Here is a 24,497-nt window from a genome sequence, read left to right on the forward strand (position 1 = left end):
ACATGAACCACAATGTGTATATCTGGGTTTTTATATATATCCCCCCCAATGTTGCTCCTTCAAGCTTTGCCAAGTAGTGACTATGCCAAAGAGCCAGAAGGACAGACAAAGCCAGCCTGGTGATACTAGGTAATACTACCTTGTTGAGACTGCTAGCTCCAGCTACGCAGTTTGGCCTTACATGGTCCATATGGTTGTCTACAGACTACACCACACACGAAAGGCACAGAACACAACACAGGACAACACAAACCCCATGCACACACAACATAAAACATGGAATGAAAAATGAAAATCAAAAAGGGCTGACAGGATTTTAAATGTATAAAATATCATCTGAATGATTTGAGGCCACCTCGTCAACATGCAAAGAGTGTGCACTGGTGGAACACTTATCTGGTAGCTTCTGTCTACATGAGTAACTACAGAGTAATGAGCAGTTCCAGACAACACAAATGTTATTTAACTGTCACGTACTTGAAGATGTCTCAGAAGTCAAAGCAACGATAGTACCGTTATCAATATCAACACACAAATGCTCAGGGCCTGAATTACTTAAGATCTTCATGCGCAACAGGTGCAAACATCATTGCTCAAACAAAACGGACGTGGAAACTGATCTACTGTTGCACCCTGGGATTGAGTCTACTGGAAGCCAAAAATGATAGTGTCGTTCATTTTGCACATTTTGTGAAGAGTATAAGCAAATAAGATATACATACAAACACCTCCACCATATTATCGTGGTGGAGGTGTTTGTATGACCCAATGATCCAAGGGACTAAGTTGTCTGGTGCTTAAAGCCCCTGGCAGGGTCGCCAGGGCAAACATGTCTTAAGTGACGGACCAGACAAAGTACGGCTCAGAAACCCTTATATAGACGACCATAAACAGACATAATTTTCCCTCGCAGATGCGGATTACAGGGGGACCCCTGGAGTCAGGCCTGGAGTTAGGGCACGTCCGAACAGTATTTCAACTGCTTGATGAATTTTCTCCCTTATACCTCACGTATAATTACAACAAAACAAACACATTTTGCAAAAGCATGTAAACAACTGACCTCGCTCTGCTTCCTTTTCTTGGTAAAGATGTAACGAATTAAGGTCTCCTGAAGAACTTCCTGTTTGACCAAGAAATGCCACAGGCGTCGAGCTGGAAAGGACTGATGATTTTTTGTCCTGACAGACATGAACATTTAAACAGATCAGAATGTATGAATTCTAAGATTCTCTCAATATTATTCCTGTGTGGCGTACACCCCGTAAAAGCAGATCAAACTTGTCAACTTCCACGATGCTTTCTAAAATGTCTTCCAAAAACTTAAATTCTCATATGTAATAAATAGAGATATTCTAAGCATTTTCTTGTTACTCTACCCCTCATAAATTGTAACTTAAGCAAGAGTTGAATCCACAGTTATTCTTGACTTCTTTATATGGTTTCAGTCATAAGGGTGCTCCAAGGGAAAGGGGAACTAAAATGTGGCCTGCAACAAAAATGAGTTTGACACCCCTGGGTTAGGTGATAAGGGTGCACATTGGGACACAGCCATACGGATACGTCTCAAAAACCACCATGAGAATGTAAAAACTTTTTTTTTTTTTTTGCAATATTTGAGCGTTTTTTCAAAATTTCTGTGTTTCCATTACTTGTTTGCGATTGCACAATTTGCATTTTGCACATTTCTGAGGGCAACTGAATTCCATCCATCCATCCATTTTCCGAACCGCTTGATCCTCACTAGGGTCGCGGGGGGTGCTGGAGCCTATCCCAGCCGTCTCCGGGCAGTAGGCGGGAGACACCCTGAATCAGTTGCCAGCCAATCGCAGGGCACACAGAGACGAACAACCATCCACGCCCACACTCACACCTAGGGACAATTTAGAGCGTCCAATCAGCCTGCCATGCATGTTTTTGGAATGTGGGAGGAAACCGGAGTACCCGGAGAACTGAATTCCATGCTTGTGTAATTGATTGAAGTCTCACTTGAAAGGAGTGTTGTCTGCCTCCAGCATGGCCTTGTGACGCAGGATGGCAGGACCGCCTCCAGCACTGAGGTCAGTAGGGTAAGTGTTAATGTAGTTGGGGGGCGGACCATCAAATTTGTTCATGGTCTCCAATAAAATATGTTCCCAGTTCTCGAGAGTCTTCAACACAGCATTTGTGAAAGGTGAAGTGACTGGCAAGTCTGTAGAACAAAAAAAAAAACCCAAACCAAAGCACACAAAATATTCCAATTTATTTTGCTGAATATGCAACAGTTCATTGAAGAGTAACCAAAAGAGTAGCAGTATGTTTGTACCTGCAAATTCAAGCCCAGTAATAGGGAGAAAGTTCTTAATGCAGTGATGAAAGAGTTTCACCATGACCAAGCGGATCAGAGCCCAGCTAAGGTGCCAAATAGACAGCACACAGGATTGTTAAAACCAAAGGCACAGCCTCCCAAATGATGGGATAGAAAAGAAGCACAGCCCACCTGTAGGAGTTTGGGTCAGAGTGCTCAGTCATCTGTGTGTCGGAAAGGAAAGCGTCATCATCATCTTCATCATCCTCTGCTCCACTTTCATCCGAGTCACACAAAGCATTGCTCTCTGACGATGGCAGAAAAGGCTGAGAGGGCCAAAAAATGGGGGTGAGAGGCAACATGATCGCAAGTTACAAATATCACATTTCATTAGTTGGAATGTAAATTACGATGTGAACATTTTGGTTCATTTTACCGTTAAGTGTAATGCGATGACAACAACCACATTTCACATTTCATTAGTTGGAATGTAAATTACGATGTGAACATTTTGGTTCATTTTACCGTTAAGTGTAATGCGATGACAACAACCACATTTTATTGATTGATTCAACCACGTTTCATGAATTGATTTAACTTGTTAGAAATGCAGTTAATGCCTTACTTTGGCTACAAAATAGTCCCACATGCTCAGCTCTGGGGGAATAAATTTCTCCCTGTAAGTGGGTCTCTCTGTGGGCAGCGGTGGTGGGGCGGCTGGCGTCTCCTTGACAGGGCGACCAGGTACCAGCATCCTCATATTAAATCTGCGCCTGTATCGGTCCCCATCCTCAGCTTGGGGCTGAGGGGGCACCACTGATAGACAAGACAAAGAGACAACATCTTTCAGATTTGAATTACACAAGCTTGCTCCAGGCGGCCAATTGCTGGATAAGGGGGATCTGCGATATTGCATCACGGTATCTAGAAATACACCAAGATCAAGTAAAATGCATCAACAGCCAGAACAGTGCAGTGTACACATCCAATTGACAAGATGTAATTTGCGCAAAAATGCATTGGACAGACATTCAGCATACATTCACTTGGATAAGCACAAACCTGCACTATTATCCTGCAGGACAATCACTGGCATTGCACCAGACAAAACAAGACAACACAAAACAGAGTTGACAGAGCAGTTAGACTCACAAAGATATGACACACACTCTTGTATTAGTGAAAGTAATGCATCACAGATATATAGACAGAACCACATCAATGATGATTAGGATTTTGTTGAGGAGCTCAAATGATGATGAAAAAGGTGTATCATTTTCTGAGGCGTACCATGTGAAGTGTGTGTGGCTACGTGTTTGCAAAATGGCGTTATCTGTGCTCAAAAGGTCAGAATTTCATCTTTTATTAAAACGATTCCCATGAATCGGTTAGGTTTTAAGAGCGCCTCCATTTTACCTCTGTTCTTCAAACGCTCGTCTCCACTTGCTGCTATCTCTCACTTTTAGTCTAAAAGCCAATCTGTATCTTCCTCCTCCACAAAACAATGTCAGAGCACTGTGGAGTGCAAATTTAAGGCAGCTAGTTTAATACACTGCTACGTAGTGAGTAAGTCTACAATGAAATAGTTAGTTCTAAATACGTTCAAACTACTGGCGCACACACTACCATACATTGTTGCCATCAAATGAACACTCATTAATAAAGGTTATTTATAGAGTTTTGGGTCCACTACTTCATTACTCTAACAACCCCACAGGATGTACCTGGTTTAGCCATAACTTCAGAATTAGTTTGTGGGGGATCAGCTTGGGCTTCGGTAACTTCTTTGCCTGCCCCAACTTTTGCTTCAGCGGCACAACAGGGAAGGATGACATCATGAGTTGAGCACAAAGGACATTGCACGCACATGCAGGACAACACACACTACACACAAACACCAACATATGCTTTTGTCTTATCAAAAACCCACTTCAAATTACACATGGCTGTAATTGACATTCAGCGTTAACCACACAACAAAGAGTAGGGGGGGGGGGCATCATCAGCAACAGTGCAGACCTGTACATCTACCATGCACTTCAATCCTGCAAACCAGAACTGCAAACCACCAGCTTGTTACTCACAGCTGGTTTTAGTTGCTGGTGCCACTGTGGCTGGCCCACCTCCCCTTGAAACGAGAGGAGGGTACTGTTTGGGCCACTGCGTTTCATAGGGAATGGGTTTGGTGTTTTGGGTGAGGCTGCCCTGCTCAAGTCTCCGTGACTCCTGAGACTCCTCTGGCCTGGTTGCCTCAAAATCAGCTGGCACTGGGACACAGGGCAGAGTGCACACTCACACAAGACACTATACGCCTACAACTGCATTCTAGGGAGGACATCAGGGCTGAGAGGATGTTTTTTTTTTCTTTTCCCCCTCAGTGATCTCAGAAAGAAGCGTTACGATAGACGAGACAACAACAACAAGATGGGCCTAGGGCATTGAAGTGTCAAGACAGGTAAAGAAACACAGACCAAATGAAAAGACAGAAAGTACAACAAAACACTCATGATATATACCAGGTGGGGCCTCGGGCCTCTTTGGTTTTATTATGACTTTGGCCCCTCCTCCAAAGACTGCGGCCCACATGCGGTTGTTGAGAGGATGTGCGGCAAGGCGGAAGAGTTCATTGCTGTTGTGAGTGCCCAAGCCATGGATGAGCAAGGCTAGATAAACAGCCATGACTGCCTCACACAGCAGCACGTTGAGTCTCGGCTGGTCCTCCTCCCTGGCAGACGTCAACAGAGAAATCAGGGACGACACACCTGGAAAAACGGAACACACATGCATAACATTATGAAATATCATCATATCAAAGAACAAAAATGCAGTCTCTGCACGATATAAAGGCAATTCACAAAGCATTAACATAATGAGCGCGGTCTGTCTTTCTGTTTCCTTCCCAGAGGCCATGAAGCTCCTATTATAGAACACCATCTGCCTATTTGCATAAACACAGACCTCTTGCTTTGCACTCCTTCCTCTGCTTTTCATATTCTCTTGATATCTTGTCGCTGATGCTCTCTCATAGGCCATTTTATTAACACCCAGACTTTCAATTGAACTCTGAACTAATTACTTATAAGGAACATGTCAAACAGAAGAATAAAAAGTCAAGTCATTCAAGAATTAAAGATTGCGGTGGTGGTAATCTGCCTTTTCAAGTGCAGAACTTCTTACCTGGCCATTGAGCTGGAGCCGAGTTTGGAGTGATATGTTCCTCTATGCTTTCTGTGCGGAGTCGTTTCCTCTCACTGAGCAACAAGCCCTGGTACACCATTCCAGTAAACTGATTGGCCTCAGTCTGGCTACTGCAAAGTCAATAAAAAGGTATGAGGCTTTGCCTGCACCTTTTCAATAATTTTCTTGTAATTGATTGATTGCTTATCTCACAACTGTCACTTTTCAACAAAATTGTTTAAAAAAAAAAAGTAATAAATAAATCAGAAAGGGCATGCTCCAACTGTGCACTTTAGTAGCATATTAAAAAAAAAGCCAGTCAACATTCAAATATGCGAGGGATAAAGTAGTGGACTACCTGTAACTATGGCTGTCACACAACGCCTGATAGATGCAAGCAGACAGAGACGCTGCCAGTGTGTGAAGGGCATTTACCTAAGAACGAGACACACAATTCATTTTTCTACATTTCAATCGAATCACGCAAACGACACTGAAAGACTGTGTGATTAAATGTAATTCTGACCCGATCATCGATGATATCTGGATGCGGCGGAGCCTCCATGAGGGTGATGGTGTGCAGGATATCATGAATGTGGTTGCTGAGATGAAGCACAGGATTGGCGATGACCGTTTTGGTGGGGGCAATGCAGGCCGAGAGCAGAGGCAAGGTGGTCGGGAGAGGAAGGGGAGACTGCAGCTGCTTCACTGTGATCTCCTAAGAAGAAAGATTTGTGACTTCTTCATTTACTGGGCCAAGAAGAGTGATCGGCATCAATCAAGTTGCAAATACATGAGACACCTAATCCATTGGTATTCAATGAGTATGTGGCTACCTGTTGGCTCTCCTGCAGAAGGAAAAGGAGCTCCATGCGTACAGAGGTGACGCCTCCTCCCTTGGCTCCATGCAGGCTGCAGTAAGAGAGGAAAACCCTGAGCAGGGCCTGGTTCTTCCTAAGCCAAGCCTTGCGCCGCTCCGAATGCTGCTGCTTAGCTTGAAGGCGCCGCCGCTCCATTTGGTGACGCTCATAGGCACCAGCGTCTGTTCTCTCCAACAGGTCATCTGATATATCTACTGATGCTGCTCGTTCTGCCCAGTGCTCTGCCTCAGGCTCCTTGCCTTCTACCTGCATATTCATGAAAAATAAATAAATATATAGCATTGGTTTCAAAGATTACCTGGGGGGGTGACTATTTGACCTTGTAGTTGCAGATGTTATGCATTGCCGCTATCTCCTTCTCCAGCCAACTGTAGAGCTGAAAACGAAGTTTGCCTCCATCCACCTCGAAACCCGTGGCTAGTGTGCGCAGTTCTGTCATTAGGATTTTTAGACAGGCACGGAACTTCAGCTGCTCTGCAATCACATCCACTTCAGACTCGCCCTAAAACATAAAAAGAGAAATGACCATTTCTTTAGTCACTACTTAGCGTTGCATCAAGCTTTTCTTGTGATTAATATATTTTTCCCTATCTACAGGATAAACAAAAAGATAAAGTATTTTATTCACTCATTTAAATCAGAAAAATGTGTCTTCCCCTTTGGCTAAACTGTGAAGGTGCTTCTCCAACCTGTGAGTCATCTCTCTGCAGCTTAGATTCAAAAGTTCCCTCCACTTTCATCGCGGTGGCAAGTTTCTTCATAGTCAGACAATCCTCATCGTCATCGACTTCATCATCTTCCTTGTCATCCCCCCAGTCGAGCTTCAGCTCATCGTCTTCCAACTTGCCCAAGGGCTGGCTCCAGTCCATCCCACCTGCATTTTCATTTCCTCCCCATGCAGGGGGAGCAGGTGAAGCCCATTCTATCACTGTGCTCTTTTCCAGTTGCTGGCTTGAGTTGCCCTTGGATGAAGCCTTGCTCAGGGGAGACGAGTTTGATTTCTTTGTAACTTTGGGAATTTTGGAGAGAACTTCCAGGGCCAGAACTGGGCAGCCCACCTGTAGGTATAAAATTAAGTTAAAATAACTCGTGTGAATATTTGTCAATGAGTCTTTGTTTAATGTTTTTGCGTTAGCATTTAAAAAAAATCTGATTTATAATTTGAAACAGTCGAGGAAAGTTCTGGTTCCTGACGATAAGAGAGGAAGGGCAATGGTGAGAGTGGTTAAAAGAGCCAGATAAGTGAGCCCACCTTGAAATGTGCATTTGCTGTGGTGAAGAACAATTTGCGCTCTATGAGGTTGATCTCATCAGCACTACTCTTTTCTGCAGTGAAACCCACTGTGGTTGCTGTGCCCTCTGAGCTCGCAAAGTGCCGCCGGATGATGAGTGGGTGCGTTCTTAGATAATTGTAGAAACTGAACACCACAGGGTTGCAAGACTTGACCATCACATCTAAGAACACAATGCAAAAATAAGTGTGGTAGAGAAAAATATATAAACACTGTCGAACAAACAAAGCCTTAATTAAAGTTAGTGAGATTTAGCAAGTGATTTACTAAATGTCTCAAAAGCAACTCACCAAGGTTATCATCATCATCTTTGGGGATGCGCTCTAAGAGTGTGTCCAGGGCTTGGGTGTAATCCTTCATTATCCAGTATGCTATGCTGCGCAGGAACGGGTCAGGGTGAAGTCGAGAACAGTGGTAGTGACTTCCATCCCTGTTACAACCGAGAACCTTCTCATAAAGGAGGCCTTGGCAGGTGGATGAATTCTCAAAGTCCGCTTCATAGAGTCGAGCGACTATCATGGCTAACTGGAGGTCCTCCATCTTCTCCATCAAAACCTACACACCACAAAACAGGAGATGGTGTGAGAGGCAGATTACAAATACATCTTTAATGCAAGTTTAGGCGTGTAAAAATGTTTTTTTTTTTTTTTTGCTATCTCTGTTTTGACTACTTTGTATGTTAAACCTTGGTCAAGGAAAGATATGTGGACATTTACTGAATGTTATCAATATAATTTGGCTTAGAGCTGCAGCATAATCAGCGACCTCAGAAACAACAAGGATCTCTATTTTCAGCAATCCACATAGATGCGTGAAATATACTGCAGGGAAGAGAAATGCTTATTGAGTGGAAATACTAGGGGAGAGTTGTTCACACCTCTATCGCGTCTTTGAGTGATCCAGCCAGCAAGAAGAAGGCGGCCGACTGTTCAAAGCGTTGCTTTCCAAGCAAGGAGAAAGCATTTTTTAGAGCCGCCTTTCGCCAGCGGTCTTCACTGAAATTATTCTTGAAGAACTGAGTCATCTTCTCATCATGTTGGGACCTGAGAGAAACAAACTATTTATTTTGATATCCCCAATGAGAGTATACCCTTAAATAAAACATTGCTTTAAAAAACTACACATGAAAACAAACCAATATTTTTGGAATTATTTTTTTAAAATAGACAAAAAAAAAGTCCCACCTGAAGAGTCCCCACAGGACAGCCTTTTTCTTCATGGCCAGGTAGAAGAGCGCAGCATCTAAAGGGTCATTGTGCCTCTGGAATGCAGCTTTGCCCAACTGATACAACCATAAAAATAAAGAGGTTCCACTTTTTACAATAAAATGATAGACCGAACACATTGCCAGTCTCAAATGCAATTCATGTAGGTGGGTATTTAATTGTAGAATGTTTTGGGAAGATTATTTTGTGACACAGCTACACTGTCGATTCTTCAAGTCCAAGAACATTTGACATGCAAGCGTGTTACTTTGAATTATTTTTGTTAGCTCTTGCATGAAAGTTAAATAACAGGAGAGGCACTTGAAGGTAACATTTAAACAATTTGGTGATAATCTCAGTGACCAAAACTGTTTTGTAAGATAGTCATTTAAGAAGTAGCTGTCTCTTAAGTTAACTAAAAATATTTAGGACTTGAAACAACAAATCTTAGGGGTTTTTAATGGCACATTTTCCCATTAGTAACATGTTTTTTAGAATTTGGATATCTAGGTACCTTCTCCACCATTTTCCGCAAGGTGTTAATGTTGCGTATCCACCAACCAGCACCGACAGCTCGGAGCTCAGACCACTGGGGGTCACCTCTCTGCATGGCCGGAATCATGTTCAGCAGCTCCTCCTCTGCCTCAGAGTGAAAGGCCCAGGCAAAATGGCAGGTTGACAGACCTAACAAGGACAGATAGACCAAGAAAAGGAGTGACGATGGCATGAAAGAAACTGTCAAGACTAAATGAGCTGGAGATCAAATAAAATAAAACAACAGTGTTAAGAGCAAAGTGTTTTACCCTGGTGAAGAAGCTGCATGCGGTAAAGTGGGGGCAGAGAGGTGAGCAGACAAGTATGAAGACGCATGGCCAGCAGGTACCTCAGTCCACACTCATCCAGAGCCTCACCTCCTACAAACATACCAGGTAGCTGTCAACTAGTGCCACTCGTGTCATTGTTATTCATTGCAGCAGGAGCACTTCCCTTTAAACGCTTATTATTAAAAAAAAAAAAAAAAAAAAGCCCTTTTGTGTCACTACATTTCGTGCATTCCTGTCACTCTGTTTCTCTTGTCCCTGAACCTTCTTACCGTCTCTGTGCTGGAACAACCTGCTAATGTCTTCTGCTCAAAAGACTAAATAAATAGGATTACAGTATGAATTGCAGAGAAAAGGCAAAAAGATAAGGAAATGAGCAGTCTGCAAAAGCAGAAACAACGTTATTTAGCACAAAGATTTGATGGCTGAAGATTACCAATGTTCAGGAACACGCAATCAAGAAAAATTCATGCTGATCATGATGTTCCTAACCCTTCACCAACCTAAAGACTGTAGGATCTCTTTCCAAGGCTCTTTACGTTCTGGCAAATTACAATATAACTACTCAGAAATATGCGCACTGGTGGTACCTGTTGGAAAAAATGATCGTAATTTCATGACATTTTTCGATTAGCATGAGAACACGGGACAACATTTTCTCTTCATACTAAGTAGGGACAGTCGCGACATAAGGACTCTTCATTTTTGGTGAGATCAATTTTCAAGGACATTTGGATAATGCTGCATGAAAGTGCTTGAATAAACTTTTATCGATAGAAATGATGGCACCAGTTAAACATCACAAAACCACAAATTGTATGCTGTATATTCCATGGGATACAATAAAAACTGTAGCATCTTGACACCATTTCTGACCTGTGTATTGTTGATCAGTGGAGTTTGTGACCTCAGCACTAGTGGTTGCTACCGTGTCAGCCAGGGCCACCAAGAACATTTGCTCAAGTCGGGTTAGTCCAGGGAGGCTGGAGTGCATTAGATGACTGGACAACACCTAGAGAGACACAAGGTACTGTATGTGTTGGTCATAGGTCATGAAGCTGCTTAATGTTGTAGCCATGTTATTAGACTGTTTCTAATAAGTAACATTGATGATTTCATTAACCATCAAAGCATTTAAATTCTCATCAATTTCTACATGTCACCCCCCCAAAAAAAGGCAATACATAGCTGATATACCAAGCTCATTTTTTTCCAGTCTTACTGTAAGCGTGTTCTGCTTCTTAATACCTGCGCATGCTCTGGTCCAAAGTAGGCAGGACCGTATTGAGAGAGGTTGATAACGCGAGACTTCTTCTCTGGTTTGTCAGTGGCAAAATTGACAAAGTCATCCGTGGTGACTGTTGGCACCTGTTAACACAGTGCTGCGTTTAATAGAAATCTGTGTCAATCTTCAATGACAAAATGCATTCGATTACATTGCGTACAAACCTGGAATAGGTCAGCATATTGGTCCTCGGCAGACATGTGCCCTGCCTCACCATTGACCACTTTGGTTCCTTTGACAGTGTCTTCTGGTCCCTTGAAGGAAGTATCTTCGTCAGCTAACATGAGTGCATAGAGAGGCAGCGGGGGGATGGAGTTGATTTCGGTATAATCCCGCCCTCCGTCACGACCGGCCACGATGGTGTCTTTTGCTGTGCTGCCGGTCACACTGATGGTTCGAGACAAGTGTCTCCTGGCTCCACCCTCACCTGCCTCGACATCTCTTACTACAGCAACCTCCCCAGCAATACACTTCACCAAATGAGCAAGAATGGCCTGACAGAAAGATAAACATATACAGGAAATTAGAGTGACATACGATTTAAACAGTGGTTATCGAAGTGTGGCTTGTGTAACATTAGTGGAATGGAAGCTCCCTCTAGCAGGATTTTAAAGAATCACTCAATTCTGTGTTGAAACTTTGCATAATGAATGTTAAAGTGGCTGAATGGGGAACTAAATTCAAAATTTACTCATGCGGATTCATCTTCTTAATTCTTATTCCAGAAATGCAATCTATCGTGATTAGACGAGTGGGTGCACACACAGCAAACTATTGCAAAGAAATGTACCGGTATGTATGTTTCCCCTTACACTTGTTTTAATCCAGTACCATACATTATTGTTGAGTACAGCTGAGGTGCAGTTAATATTAGGTACAATTCACTTAGATCCAATTAATTTGTTTTTCAAATAATTATTTAGATACAATTTTTATCAAACATTTATGAGCAATATTTTAAATGAATCATTATTACAGGATTTATTTTTTAACTTTCCTACATTTAAGCACAGTGTTCATGTAGAAAGTTAATGTAGAACATCTTTATACAGTACATGGTGTAAAAAGTTTGAGAACCACTGTAACTAGGGGATGAGGGAGACTCACCTTGGCACGGCGAACCTTTCCCAAATCCATGAGCTCAAGGAGCTGGGTGGGATGATACTGGGGTAGAGTCGGGGACAAAGAGTGAGCCGCCTCAAAAAGCCCACCCTCTTGAAGTCCCGCCGGGGCACGTAGGGCCTCATCCACGGCTGCGCTCCCTTCAAACACACTCTTGGACCTGGTTCTCCCTTCAAAGACTGAAGAGGAAGCTGTGGTTTGACCTCCAGCAATATCGGCAGATGACAGGTTGCCCTCCTCTCCCTCACCGGGCTTCTTGTCCTGGTGCCACTGGGCATATACGTGCATCTCACAATCCATGCCCACCACCAAAATGCCATCCCTCACCCAAGAGAGTGAAACTGGTAGACAAGGAGTGCCATCCACAGAGGACAGAAGGTCCACGGCCCTGAGTAGGATCCAGCGAGAGCGGATCCCTTGTTTGATACTGCCCCCCAGAGGAAGGGTGATGACAGCCACACCCTCTTTGCTGCTTGTCTGCTCATTAACCATGCCAGAGATGCGACCATACATGAGAATGTTGGATCCGACCCCCACTGTAAGGATGTGAGAGCCATCTTCTTTTGACAACCAATCCAGGTGGACGTAATGCTTGATATTGGGTGAGTTGTGGTCTCGGGTCATGTACAGGTCCGATCTAGTACAGAGAGAAATTCCCTTTTAAATTTAAGACAGCTGTTAGCAGTACAGAAGCTTACTGACATAGGCAGTATCCTCCTGACCTGCTGTAAACAAAGAGGTTGGAGTCCACGCTGACTCTTGGGTCCAATGTTGATGAGGGTCTGTTAAATTCTTCTAAGTGGAGAGTTTGCTCCAAAACCCACTCTGAACCACCAGTTGATTCACATTCATAGATAGACACGTGCATTGAGAACTCTTTTCCAGAAATCTAGAGGGGGGAAAAAAAACATTTATGAAAAAAACAGAAACAATCAAAGTAGTATATATGAAATGCCTTAAAAAATGAAAGCTGAAACGCTTCAGTGGAAAGGAACTTATCATTCACAAAGGTAAGTTTGCATGTGGATTCTTTTCTGCCTTAGTAAGCAAATTACATTGTTTATTGCACGTCATATGCCTCTTCGACCTTTTGAAAGAAATGTTTGGGAAGATGATGTAACCACAGTTGTTTGCCTTTGGCTTTCAAATCAGGGGGTCGGCATGAGTACAGACTTTGATATTTACTGCCGGTGGCAAATCTGTACCATTTAAATAAATGAGCAGTGGTGTGCACGTCAGTCTGTCAGTCATCATTCCGTCATCATTTCAGGCGGGCACAGTCAGTCCGAGTCATTGGTGACAGCCAATCGGCATTGAGAACGTACTTACCAGTACTGCATCACACACAGGCGCTTTCATTTGTATTTACTGACTTTATTTGGCTAATAATGTTGGACAACACGGTACTTGGTCACTTAAGCAACATGGCGTTAAATGGGGATTTTTCTGAAAAGTTGTGATTTTGGAGATGCCAAGATCCTGCTGGAGAGCTATGATGTTTATCTTGTACATGTGGTTTGCTAACTATTATAAACATTTAAAAAAGTCATTTCACCTGAATAAATGAAATCATCTATTTAATATTTAATCAAATACCTCACCTGTCCTTGACGTGGTTGTTTAAAAGCCACAGCCAGCCTACCAATGTAGGAGCATGACACGGCAACAGGCCGTCCCGACACAAACACAGCGCTGTTGTTGTCTTCCTCCTCGTTCATTAGAGCCCACGGCTCCCACCGGTACATCCGCTTGTCCTGGCCATAGTCACTATCTCCATGATCACCCTCTACGGCACAACGCCAGAATCGCACCCGAGAGTCTGAGCAGGTAGTCACAATCAGATAAGGAGCCAAGCATACAGGGTAGATGGAGGAGGAACTGAGATGGCCTAAAAGAAGAGGGGAAAACAAATTAGAAAAATGGAAAGAATCTGTTACATGTGGTGCCAGAAAATCTCTTCTTTATCTGTACCTATTTAGTATGTCAATGATTTGCAACACGTTTCTATTTATTAATTAATACTAACCAAACATAGATTTGAAGTTCCAATTCTTGCAATTTGTGCATGACATGAGTGAGGACAATGCTGAGGCTTACCAGCAGACGGTGTGGCTCTGGTAACCTCGACCCCATGGGGCAGGTCGAGTCGCTTGCTATACACCAGTTTGGAACTAAGGATGAGTTTGCTGGCTGACTGCAAGTTGATCGTGGAGGCTGAGCGGGGAAGAGGTCTGATAGGGGAGGTCTCCGGAGATGAGTCAGGGTTCACAACTTGATTGGGAACCATTAGTTTGCTCTGGAAGCTAGAATCTTGGTTCAGATCATCTGTACACAATGATACATTAAGATTAAAGCTGTCTTCCACCTCTATTTTAGAACGGAGAAACGATTATTGGATTGAATACGATAAAGTAAAACCGGAAAAGAATGCTTTAATTACAATAAATATCAGATGCCCCCTCTTACCAACACACGCCTGGACAGACTGAAGGTGCAGGTGCCACATTTGTAGCACTGAGTTACTGTTGAGATCCTTTTCTATCACCACCAGGAAAAACTTCTCCGAAAAAGGAGGATGGTGGTAATCTGGTTTCAGAAGAGTGTAATTAATGCAATCTTCGAAAACATTTTACTCTGGTTTGCAAATTTTCAGAAAGTATCGACATGCAGCATTAATCAGATGGTGTAGTGCACCTTCACCAGATGGAAAAGCAGTTGGTTGTTTATCTGGTTCCTTTTGAGGCTTATAACCTAGAATGAAGTCCTCTTGGAAGACATGCAGCAGCTGGGTGTTGGCTCCACACTGTGTTGTACATGGAAATAGAAAACATTTATTTATATGGTCTGTGTACACAATTTTGAGATTTCAAGATTTGGATTTTTTTTTCTCAGGAGGCTGATGTGAAATATAGAGCAATGGCTCACCTGGTTTGTAATGACATCTAGCTCTATGATACAGCCAGGTCGGGCGGTGGACTGCTGACTGACAATGTTGAACACTTCACCAACTAATTTCTGAACATGACACAACATGATTATAAGGATGCAGAAACATTAATTCTGTGAATTAATGCTTTGGTTAAAATGATTTTCCAATGTGTGTGAATTATATTGACAGTATTAAAGTGTGTTTTGGGTAGTTCTGCATCAAATTTGACACGCAATACCCTACAAGTTAGTGCCCAAAATACAGTATATTTCAATTCAAACAGAGGAAAAAGGTGACAGATTATTCTGATGATCACATCTCATTTGTGTATGGGCGTTCGTGTGTTAGTCCACTCACAGATGTTTCTGGATCTGACAATTCATCGAGTAGCTTTCTGGCATCAACCACAGCTTGATACAGACGCAGGTTCTTACCATCTGATGCCACAAAGCAGGCACTGGCACTATTACAGTACGTTCCTGACGGGAACAAAACATAGTTGGACGCTAAATTAAAACTGATGCATAAGGCTGGAGAACGTATGGAGACAAGGTGTTTATTTCCTTTGCATATTGTAGTTGAGTGCTGCATGGCATTGAAGGTACTTTGATGCTCTGAATCGTTGATATCATGCACTCGTAAATACCAAATGCATAAGAGCTTCATAGAACCGAATGAAAGGCGGCTGCACTGTTTTGTTTTGTTTTTGAAACATGTGGTGGTCTTGACAAATTGTAAACAACTGTGTCATGTTTACCAAGTACAGAGCTGGGAACTAGTGAAGGTAGCCAAGCAACATTGCTGAAAGCAGAGGTGTGCAGAGAGTTGATCCGAGCCAGTTCAGAGACCCCTCCGGTACATGAGAGGGGTCCAATGTGATCCACTCTCCACAAGATGAGTTCACTGTAGATGGCATTGGGGTCGTGGAAGGTTCTTGTTGCTGCATTGCGAAGCTGCTTTCTGATAAACAAATAGAGAAATACTTGTGACTTTAATTGTCCTTACCTCTTCTGGTTCCTGTATGAGTACATAGTGCGTTTTCTTTGCCCCTTACCTAGGGAGTCCCTTTGGAAGGGGAAAGGTGGGAGGTTGTTCCCCATCCATGCTGCCAGGAGCCGAGGGAGGTGTAAGCAGTGCATTATGGTGTGAGGACGTGAGCAGCAGTGGCAGCACTGTGTGACAGGCTTGGTCATTCAGATGGAAACGGTGGCCACAATAGCGAAATTTGTGGGACACGGTCAATACGTTGGAGAACGCAGAGCGTTCTGCGAATGTCACAGCCCACTGGAAACAATGACATTTTTTTCTTCAATGATTCTGCTAGCATACAAAAGCAGGTGTTCAGAGACTTCTCCCCACCACAAACACACAATCACACACACCTGGTTAAGAGATCCGTCAACATGCTTGGAGACCATCATGACGGCAGGACTGGTGCCCAGATTAGGAGAAGAGGAGGCTAAGGCAGGAAAACCAAGGCCAGCCGAGGCTGAGGCAGAGTGAGCAACATGTTGACCCATCCTTCCCTGCTCGCCTGCCCTGAAACTCTCCCTCTCGGTCAAAGTACAGGCATACATCAGGATGTTTTTACTCAGAGAGTTGGCGTCACCTGTAGGAAATGCCACTGGGATACGGGAGGAAAAGGACACCTGTAGGCACATTTGAAGGAAAGAAAAGCACAATTGTTCATACTCATTTGATGTACAGAATGACAACTGGTTCCCAGGCATAACAATAAACTGCATACGTTTGATAATTGTTAAAAAGAGGAAACGCAAAAGCTGCATCAAACAGTCTCCATTTCCAAAATAATCATAATGAATTTAAATGCACACTGTCAGAGATTTGAACTGCGCTACGATACTGAGAAATGACTGCAATACTTTGGTTGCCTTATTTAGCTTCCTGAAAGAGGCAAATCCTCCTCCACTATAATCACCAGTGTGCGTACTGTATGCCTGAATGAGCATGTGGCACAGTAATCAGTGATTAAAAGCAGGCAAGCTAATGTATTGGAAAAACACTCAACAATTACACTTGGGTGACATTACAAGCAGGACACCACAATGTTTTACATCATCAAAGCTGTACTTACCTGAACCTGCCTGAAGATGCCTTGGTTAAATTCATCCAAGTACTTGACATGCCAAACAAGGAACGAGCCGTCAGTTGGGTGGATGGTGAACAACATGTCAGGACTCTTATTCCACTCTGTGGTTAGAATCTCCATCCTCCTCTCTAGTAGCATTGAGGGCAAAGGTAAGCTGGAGCTGGATCCTGGTGAGGATGCCTTTGTGCTTCCCTGCTCCCCTGGCTCCCCCTCCTCTCCAAGTTCAGATGAGGCTTTGTCAGACATCTCATCCAGGTCTAGAAGTCCAAATAACGTGTTTAATCATGTGCTCGTGCTAAATATGCATTGAATTAGTCATTCGGGGTTGTCCAATGGACTGTGGTCATACCAAAGTCAAACTTCAAAGGGGATCCTTCAGGGTCCAGGGGGTCTTCTGTGGCATGGTCTAACTGTTGTTCAGAGAACTTACGGAGCTGTAGCATAAAAAGATCCATTGAGCAGGTGAAACTTAGATCTTTATTATTGAGCCAATGAACCACAAATCCTCCTGCCCCGGTGCCATAATCTGTGTTGAAGAGTGTAGAGTCTGCCAACATTAAGGGGATGTCTGCGAGTGAAAACAAGGAATAAACAGGAAGCAGAGACAGATCGATCATCGAGACACAGTAAATCAATACAGATATGAAAAAGAGACAAGACAGCTGCTTCGGAGAAAAGGCTACCTGTGTTGGGATTAATACTGGCTGAAATGTGGAAGTGACACAACGCGTTGGCATGATGAGCAATGTGGCGGTGAGTGTGCGCATCCTGCGTGCTAAGCTGAGAGGGGAGCAGCTCACTGTGAGCTACCAAAGCAGATGATCGTCGCCTTCCCCGACGCAGATGCTTCAGGTGGTGAATAGACTGTTCAAACGAAGCAAAATTAGTAATTAATAGTTAAGGTGTAGGGAGCAAAGAACACAATACATTTTTGCTATAAATTATTTCTGTTCAGGTCATAAAAAGCATCCCATGTTGGATACCTCCAAGGCATGCTGAATCTTATCCTTATTGCCTGCCAAGCCTGGCAAGCTGGAGCTAAACGAGTGTGTGTTCTCAGTTATTTGGCCCCCTAGCAAGCTGTCTTCTGGAAGCAGGGTCTCAGACCACAGTCTACACACGCCATCCTCACAAGATGTCAGCAAAACATTGCACACCGAACCCCTAAAAAGACACATGAAGGATGCACTTGACGTACATTTTTTAAGGAATTACAGGACTTAATTTTGCTCATGTGGGTTTATTTCTTACTTTGGCATGTACTTGCTAGTCTTCCTCCAGGACATACCGGTGACCGAGCGAGGATGGGCCAGGTAAACAAAAGAGAAGTGAACAGCAGGAGGTTTCTTATCTGAAGGGTCCTGGACCACCACTGCAGAACGCCAGCCCGTGGTGGGATACCACACTTTGAGTAAACAGTCATCCTACATTGACAAACACGCAAATGCAGATAAATACGGACATGAATATCATTCTTGGTTCTTTAGTACGGTATCCTTATTTTGCAGTCACATTATGTGCATACTTTCCCAACTGTTGCGAAGTACTCTCCATCAGGGGACCACTTGGCACCATGGACAGATGCAGCAGTCCTGTCGGACGCACAGTCACATGAGCTTTATGCAAAAGACAGCTCACTTCCACATGAGCAGCCAGTTTGCAACGGTGATTTTTTTTTTGTTTGTTTATGCTTTAAAAGCTGTCATTTCCCTGTTTTTGTGGTTTTAGTGATCATGCAAGTTTGTCATAAGATGACAATTACAGAATGGACACTGACTGAAGTTAAATCACATGACTCACAGCGGCACATGCTCAATTTGAAGCATTCCACAAATGCGCTTGGCTATTAAAAAAAAAACCCTCAAAATATTCTCTCATTTTTAAAGATTCAAACTAGATTTGAGGTTTACTGCAAAATGAGATGAAAAAAGTACCCATTTCCCCTTGTCCACTACACTAGAGATGCATAAACAAGACGCACTTGCACTGCCAGACACAGTTCCAGTCATTTAGAACAGGATGGAGCTTGTCCTCAGACGCCTGGCCATCCTCCTCCTCGATTAAGATGTCTGCCAGCGGTGGAGCCCACAGCTGAAGACGCTCGGTTGCTGCTAGGATACGGTTCCCTGAGGAAACAAAGGTACTAGGTGACACATCTCACGGCCAAGTTGAGGACTTAAGAGCACGGAACATCACGTGTATTATGGGGGATACATAATACACAATTGTGTGAGTTCTTCAGGGCAATAAAGGTGGTAAGGGAGTACAAGTGGTGTGTGGAGAGGATTCAATTAGTCTGTTTTTGGAAAGAAAAACATTAACAGGTTGATTTAAACGCACAGAAAGCATTGGCATACCCTGTGGGTCCCACGCCAGGTTGTAGGTGATGGCATCAAGGAAGAACTGCCCTGTCTTTTGCCACTGATAGTTAAGCTGCTGTTAGTGACAAGAGAGCAACACACACACACACACACACCATGCAATGTTATTGGCTCCCTCGCTCACTTCATCATATTTTTCTTGAAACAACCATATTTATTCAATAACCGTTTGTCTGCCTACCTTGTGGCGTTTGTTTGGGTTGGTAGAGAGAGGTTCAAAGATGCAGACTGTGTTTCCGTAGGAGGCAGCAATCTATATAAAAGCATCATTTCAAAGCCATGAAGAAGTCTAGTGAAAATGATTGTTTTCTAAAAAGTCACATTTGAACAAAAAAAAATATCTTCACAAAATAGACCGGAGAATGTCTTGAAAATTTATTAAGATGAACACAAAGCCCGGTGGCAATTTATTGACTTTAAAAAGATGAATCAAGAGAGTTTAGTGTAATTATCAACACCATCGTAACAAAAGAACAGCAACAGTAACATTTCGTCTTTCTTCTTGTTCTCTGTCCTCTTCTATCTGCTGCCTTTTAAGAGCGGGCCACACTTTAAGACCTGTGGCCAACAAAGTTAAACATGCACAGAATTTTAACTACTTTCACACTTATCAAGTGTGCTGTGGTTTGACTGCAGACAAAGCGTGAAAGAAAACAACACATTACAAGAGGGAATGAATTTGAGGGGGCGGTCAACACTTACCCTGCCAAGCTGATGGGAGCACTCCACACAGCCCACCTGAATGTTCCCATTTTGAGCTCCTGGGATTATCTGCACACACTCGAAGTCACTCGCCAAGATCACTACATCACAACCTGAGCCATAGGCCTGGAAATGAAAAGGTTCAAATTAAAATGCGCCTTTAACGATTCTTTTTTTTTTTTTAAAAGAAGAAAAAAGAAAAAAAAACAGAATAATAATAGCGAGGTGCAGAAAATAGTTTGGCATGTATATCATTTATACAATGCAAAAAGTAAAGCTTTTGAAATGGAGATGATCATAAAGCATCAACGTAATGTTTCAAGAATGTACATACCCATGATGAACCTAGCCAATAGCCTAGATGTTCAGTGAACAATGGAAGACAGTTTTTTTGATAGAACCGCGGAAAATGAATATTGAGTAATTATCAGCTTTTGTCGGGTATATTTTAGGTGATTCCAATTTTGTTTTGTTTTCCCCCTTTCAATGGGCCTCAATTATAGGCCGATTTTTGCTATTAGGGGGCCGGCCCGGTCTCGATCCAATGTATATGTATTATTCATTCATTCATTTTCCGAACCGCTATTATCCTCACTAGGGTCCCAGCTGTCTTCGGGCAGTAGGCGGGGGACACCCTGAACTGGTTGCCAGCCAATCGCAGGGCACACAGAGGCGAACAACCATCCGCGCTCACACTCACACCTAGGGACAATTTTGAGTGTTCAATCAGCCTGCTATGCATGTCTTTGGACTGTGGGAGGAAACCGGAGTACCCGGAGAAAAACATGCAAGAACATGCAGAACATGCAAACTCCACACAGGGAGGCCGGGATCGAACCCACGACCTCTGCACTGTGAGATCAACGCGCTAACCACTGGACCACCGGCCCGCCCGTATTATTATTAATACCTAATATAATATATAATGATGACAATATGTCGGGGAAAGCATATCAACAGTTTAAACAAATCTGGGTCAGAGGCAAAACTTGATCTCTGTTCAAATTTAAATTCGAAAGAGCAAGGTAAATTGGCCTCAGAGCAACAGCAGTGGCTGAAAAGCAGCTTGTGTCTTTCATTATTCAAGAGAATAGGAGGCGAGGCTGAGAACCACTGAGTCACACAATGGGGACGCTTTACAGTCACCACTCAAAAACAAACTAATCGTAGCGGTTATGGCCCCGGTGGTTGAAGCAAGATGACTCTTTGCACGCGGTACGCGAGAGGCAAGTAAAAGGAAAACTGCAGTCAGTGCGTTACTAGTCCCTTGCTGCATCTGCTGCAGCACATTATGACTCTGAATTAAAACGCGGTCACCGTCACGCACTGTCTGAGACTGCTGTGTAGAGGATGGAGATTGCCTTTAACTCTCTATGACAGCGAGTAATTTCCACCTAGCAGGGCTCTGAGCCAGACAAGTAAACATGAGTACACCGGTCACGAACTGGAGTCTCTCATCACATCTTTGTTCATTTGGTTTGTGTGTCCTGTTTCTCTTTCATCACCTGCATGCGCTACAGTCTCATGCATGACAAACAAGGTGCTGAGGAAAAAGTGTGCAAACGGGGACTGTTTGTTACTTTTCAGAGCATAATGCTGATGTGCGGCAGTATGGTGTAGAATGACAACATTATTGGAAGCACATTATTAATCTCCTTGACGAATACAGTTTAGTTGTTTTGAAGGATTTACAACATCAGCACCGGCAGTATAAAAATAGACCACTTATCACCTCTGGTATCAAATTTAATACTGACTGTCTTTGCTGGGATGATCAGCATCTGTGCACATGGGAAAACAACCACTTCTATCCATCCATTTTCAAGACCGCTTATTCTGTTCAGGGTCGAGAGATGCTGGAACCTATCACAGCTAACTTTGGTCGAAGGGTGGACTACACCCTGAACTGGTCGCCAATCAGTCGCAGGGTGTAAAATGGAGATAGACAACCAATCATTTCCACTCACCTACACACCGTCATTGAGTGTGAACTGAACCCCCGCTGCCTGCACACAAATTAGGCGAGTGTACCCGCTATATCATCGCTGACCACACTCCGATCACAGGCTCGTATTCTACTTTGTAAATAAATACACTAGACAGGAGGACTGTGCAAATTAGGCTACCGCTATTCGAGTTGTTTTGATTTGAACCTTTTGCATCGTAGACTAGCAGGTATGTCGACATGAGAACTACAATTTAAACAACAGGAAATAATACCGATAAAAGCAGATGGCTTGCTTCAAATAATAAACAAAATAAATAACTAAATAAATAGCCAATATGAAGAAAACTTTGCTGAGGGGTTGTGCTTGGGCCAAAGATGAACCTGTTACATTTTGGTGAGGATGTGGATCTATTTTCACTGCTTGGGGGCAATATACTCTACGTCAACTCCAATATCATAATTATGATCAATAGAACTGTTCACCCTGCAGGATCACAATGCCATTAACTGTGTTGTCATCTTTTACAAAGCAGGAATTCAGGGTCAACCTAATTAACTCATTCAGTACCAACCAATTCTGGACCAAGTCTGAAAAGACGTTAACAGATGGACATCGGTAAGTATGACGCTCCTTGTCAGTCTGGTCAATGTTTACATTAAGAATGGAGCTTACTCTGGATAAATATTAGATAAATATGACCAGTAACGTTGACAGAGTAACGCAATCATGAGTGTGGAATCAGAAAAATATATCAAACTTCGTGAATGTCGCAATGAGAGATTGCGAATGGTTTCCAGTAAAAATGTTTGTCCTTGCTCAATTTTGGGAAACCCAAGTGGTGATTTTACACGAGAGTCAATTCCTGTTTCCTGGAGGGCACCTTTGTCATTCTATCGTTTTTATAGTTCCGATGAGATCAGGAGACATCTTTGTTTGCGAAGAGCATCTTTTAATGGCAATTCTGAAAATACTCAAACCTTAAGAGAGGGGAATGCAGTAGATTCATAGAGCTTATTTATTTATTTTTAGAAAAAGTCTGTTGTTGTTGTTGTTTTTTTTTGGTTTGTTTGTTTTAATCGAAGAAATGTGTGAATGTTGTCATGCATTGACTGCGGCAAGGAGAGTGGGTGTAGATAAGAGGAAGCGAATGAGGGATCACTTCTGTCTTTCTTCCATCCAATGCCTCCTATTCCCAGTGCCTAACTCAATCATGCAGACATGTTCTGCTGCTGCAGCTGCTCCCAACACTTTCCTGCACGAGATTGGCTGCCGCAGTCAAAAGCCTGAGCTGAAAATATATTTTTATCCCAAATTAAACATTTGCAGCTCAGCGAGATCTCTTGAGTATTTAGACCGTCTACATCCGCGAAATGTACTTTGACCGCATCCAAGCTATCGTCACGCTGTATAGGCTTTTTTATATTTATATTGCAGCATGGCTTCTGTAAGCAGCGCAATGGACTGCCGCGGACATTGAGAGTCAAACAACACCAGACTGTTTTTTTAACCAAGTGGTTCCCTGAGACTTTTTGTTTTACTATGAGTAGTCCTCATTTTACTCTCTAAACTCAATTTGAACATTTAATTATTACGCATTGTCTTCTTATATATATATATTTTTTTTTTTAATGAAATGTTCTGCATAAAGAGACTTAATGGAGTGATACTATTCACACAAAGAACAACAGTCAGCAACAGTAAATTATGAGAAAATATGATAAATTATTCCAACCCGTTATTGGGTTGCATCTCAAAGACGAGAATGCACTGCACTTGAATAAAATAAGCATGATTGGAGGGTTAAGGGAGTAGAGATAATGATAATAGCAAGGAATTTATTAATTCAACACTTAACCAACCAATAAAAGAAAAAACAGGTAAAACGTGCATAATAATAATAATAATAATAGATTTTATTTATAAGCGCCTTTCAAGACACCCAAGGACACTTTACAATAACAAAAAACACAAAACAATACGGGTTGAGCAGCGGCAGCCAAAACGCGCCAGCGTTCACTCAACCCGAAAGTCAGAAAGAAACAAGGGAGGGAGAGGGGGAGAAAAAAAAACCACGCTCGAACTACCCTCATTTGAGATAATAACATTTCCTATTGTCCAAGGTAAACATAACACATACAGCATATATTACGTGCCATAATTCGCATTTGCCATTATACACCACTTTGAAAACGATCATGATAAATTCAAAAACATTAAGTAAGTAGTTGGGAGTGGTGTAAAAAAAAGTGAGCAGTAGCCTCAGGACAAGAACCCTAACCATGTTCTCAATGATTGTTAAAATTACGAGCATACCAAGACACGGTTATCAGCATCATGTGATGCTTCGATCAACTTA

General features: G+C 42.8%; 1 protein-coding gene across 5 annotated transcripts in view; it reads right to left on the reverse strand.

Annotated features, from left to right (window-relative positions):
* Positions 1-24,497, reverse strand: part of dmxl2 (Dmx-like 2) — a 38,362-nt gene that overhangs the window by 9,509 nt on the left and 4,356 nt on the right. The window contains exons 2-45 of one of the 5 annotated variants that reach the window (XM_086106780.1): positions 20,193-20,318; positions 19,672-19,743; positions 19,467-19,545; positions 19,091-19,235; positions 18,635-18,701; positions 18,361-18,533; positions 18,093-18,273; positions 17,793-17,973; positions 17,459-17,677; positions 17,095-17,366; positions 16,382-16,648; positions 16,054-16,283; positions 15,757-15,959; positions 15,357-15,478; positions 14,996-15,085; positions 14,765-14,873; positions 14,537-14,656; positions 14,168-14,395; positions 13,672-13,958; positions 12,793-12,959; positions 12,056-12,707; positions 11,113-11,442; positions 10,912-11,031; positions 10,540-10,675; positions 9,646-9,756; positions 9,357-9,526; positions 8,822-8,919; positions 8,515-8,680; positions 7,928-8,192; positions 7,598-7,800; positions 7,035-7,403; positions 6,665-6,847; positions 6,301-6,591; positions 5,991-6,182; positions 5,823-5,899; positions 5,465-5,592; positions 4,804-5,049; positions 4,012-4,092; positions 2,913-3,103; positions 2,480-2,613; positions 2,306-2,391; positions 1,990-2,191; positions 1,064-1,181; positions 140-205 (exon numbers count right to left, since the gene is read on the reverse strand). In XM_086106780.1, coding sequence (XP_085962906.1) covers positions 140-205; positions 1,064-1,181; positions 1,990-2,191; positions 2,306-2,391; positions 2,480-2,613; positions 2,913-3,103; positions 4,012-4,092; positions 4,804-5,049; positions 5,465-5,592; positions 5,823-5,899; positions 5,991-6,182; positions 6,301-6,591; positions 6,665-6,847; positions 7,035-7,403; positions 7,598-7,800; positions 7,928-8,192; positions 8,515-8,680; positions 8,822-8,919; positions 9,357-9,526; positions 9,646-9,756; positions 10,540-10,675; positions 10,912-11,031; positions 11,113-11,442; positions 12,056-12,707; positions 12,793-12,959; positions 13,672-13,958; positions 14,168-14,395; positions 14,537-14,656; positions 14,765-14,873; positions 14,996-15,085; positions 15,357-15,478; positions 15,757-15,959; positions 16,054-16,283; positions 16,382-16,648; positions 17,095-17,366; positions 17,459-17,677; positions 17,793-17,973; positions 18,093-18,273; positions 18,361-18,533; positions 18,635-18,701; positions 19,091-19,235; positions 19,467-19,545; positions 19,672-19,743; positions 20,193-20,318 — 7,953 coding nt within the window. Of the gene's footprint in view, positions 1-139; positions 206-1,063; positions 1,182-1,989; positions 2,192-2,305; positions 2,392-2,479; positions 2,614-2,912; positions 3,104-4,011; positions 4,093-4,371; positions 4,555-4,803; positions 5,050-5,464; positions 5,596-5,822; positions 5,900-5,990; positions 6,183-6,300; positions 6,592-6,664; positions 6,848-7,034; positions 7,404-7,597; positions 7,801-7,927; positions 8,193-8,514; positions 8,681-8,821; positions 8,920-9,356; positions 9,527-9,645; positions 9,757-10,539; positions 10,676-10,911; positions 11,032-11,112; positions 11,443-12,055; positions 12,708-12,792; positions 12,960-13,671; positions 13,959-14,167; positions 14,396-14,536; positions 14,657-14,764; positions 14,874-14,995; positions 15,086-15,356; positions 15,479-15,756; positions 15,960-16,053; positions 16,284-16,381; positions 16,649-17,094; positions 17,367-17,458; positions 17,678-17,792; positions 17,974-18,092; positions 18,274-18,360; positions 18,534-18,634; positions 18,702-19,090; positions 19,236-19,466; positions 19,546-19,671; positions 19,744-20,192; positions 20,319-24,497 lie in introns of all 5 variants that reach the window. The other 4 variants (XM_086106779.1, XM_086106783.1, XM_086106782.1 and 1 more) reach the window with 4 other exon arrangements.

The sequence above is a fragment of the Hippocampus guttulatus genome, chromosome 3 (assembly GCF_054856545.1).
Source record: "Hippocampus guttulatus isolate MCC_2025c chromosome 3, RoL_Hgut_1.0, whole genome shotgun sequence".
In the NCBI taxonomy this organism is placed as follows: Eukaryota; Metazoa; Chordata; class Actinopteri; order Syngnathiformes; family Syngnathidae; genus Hippocampus; species Hippocampus guttulatus.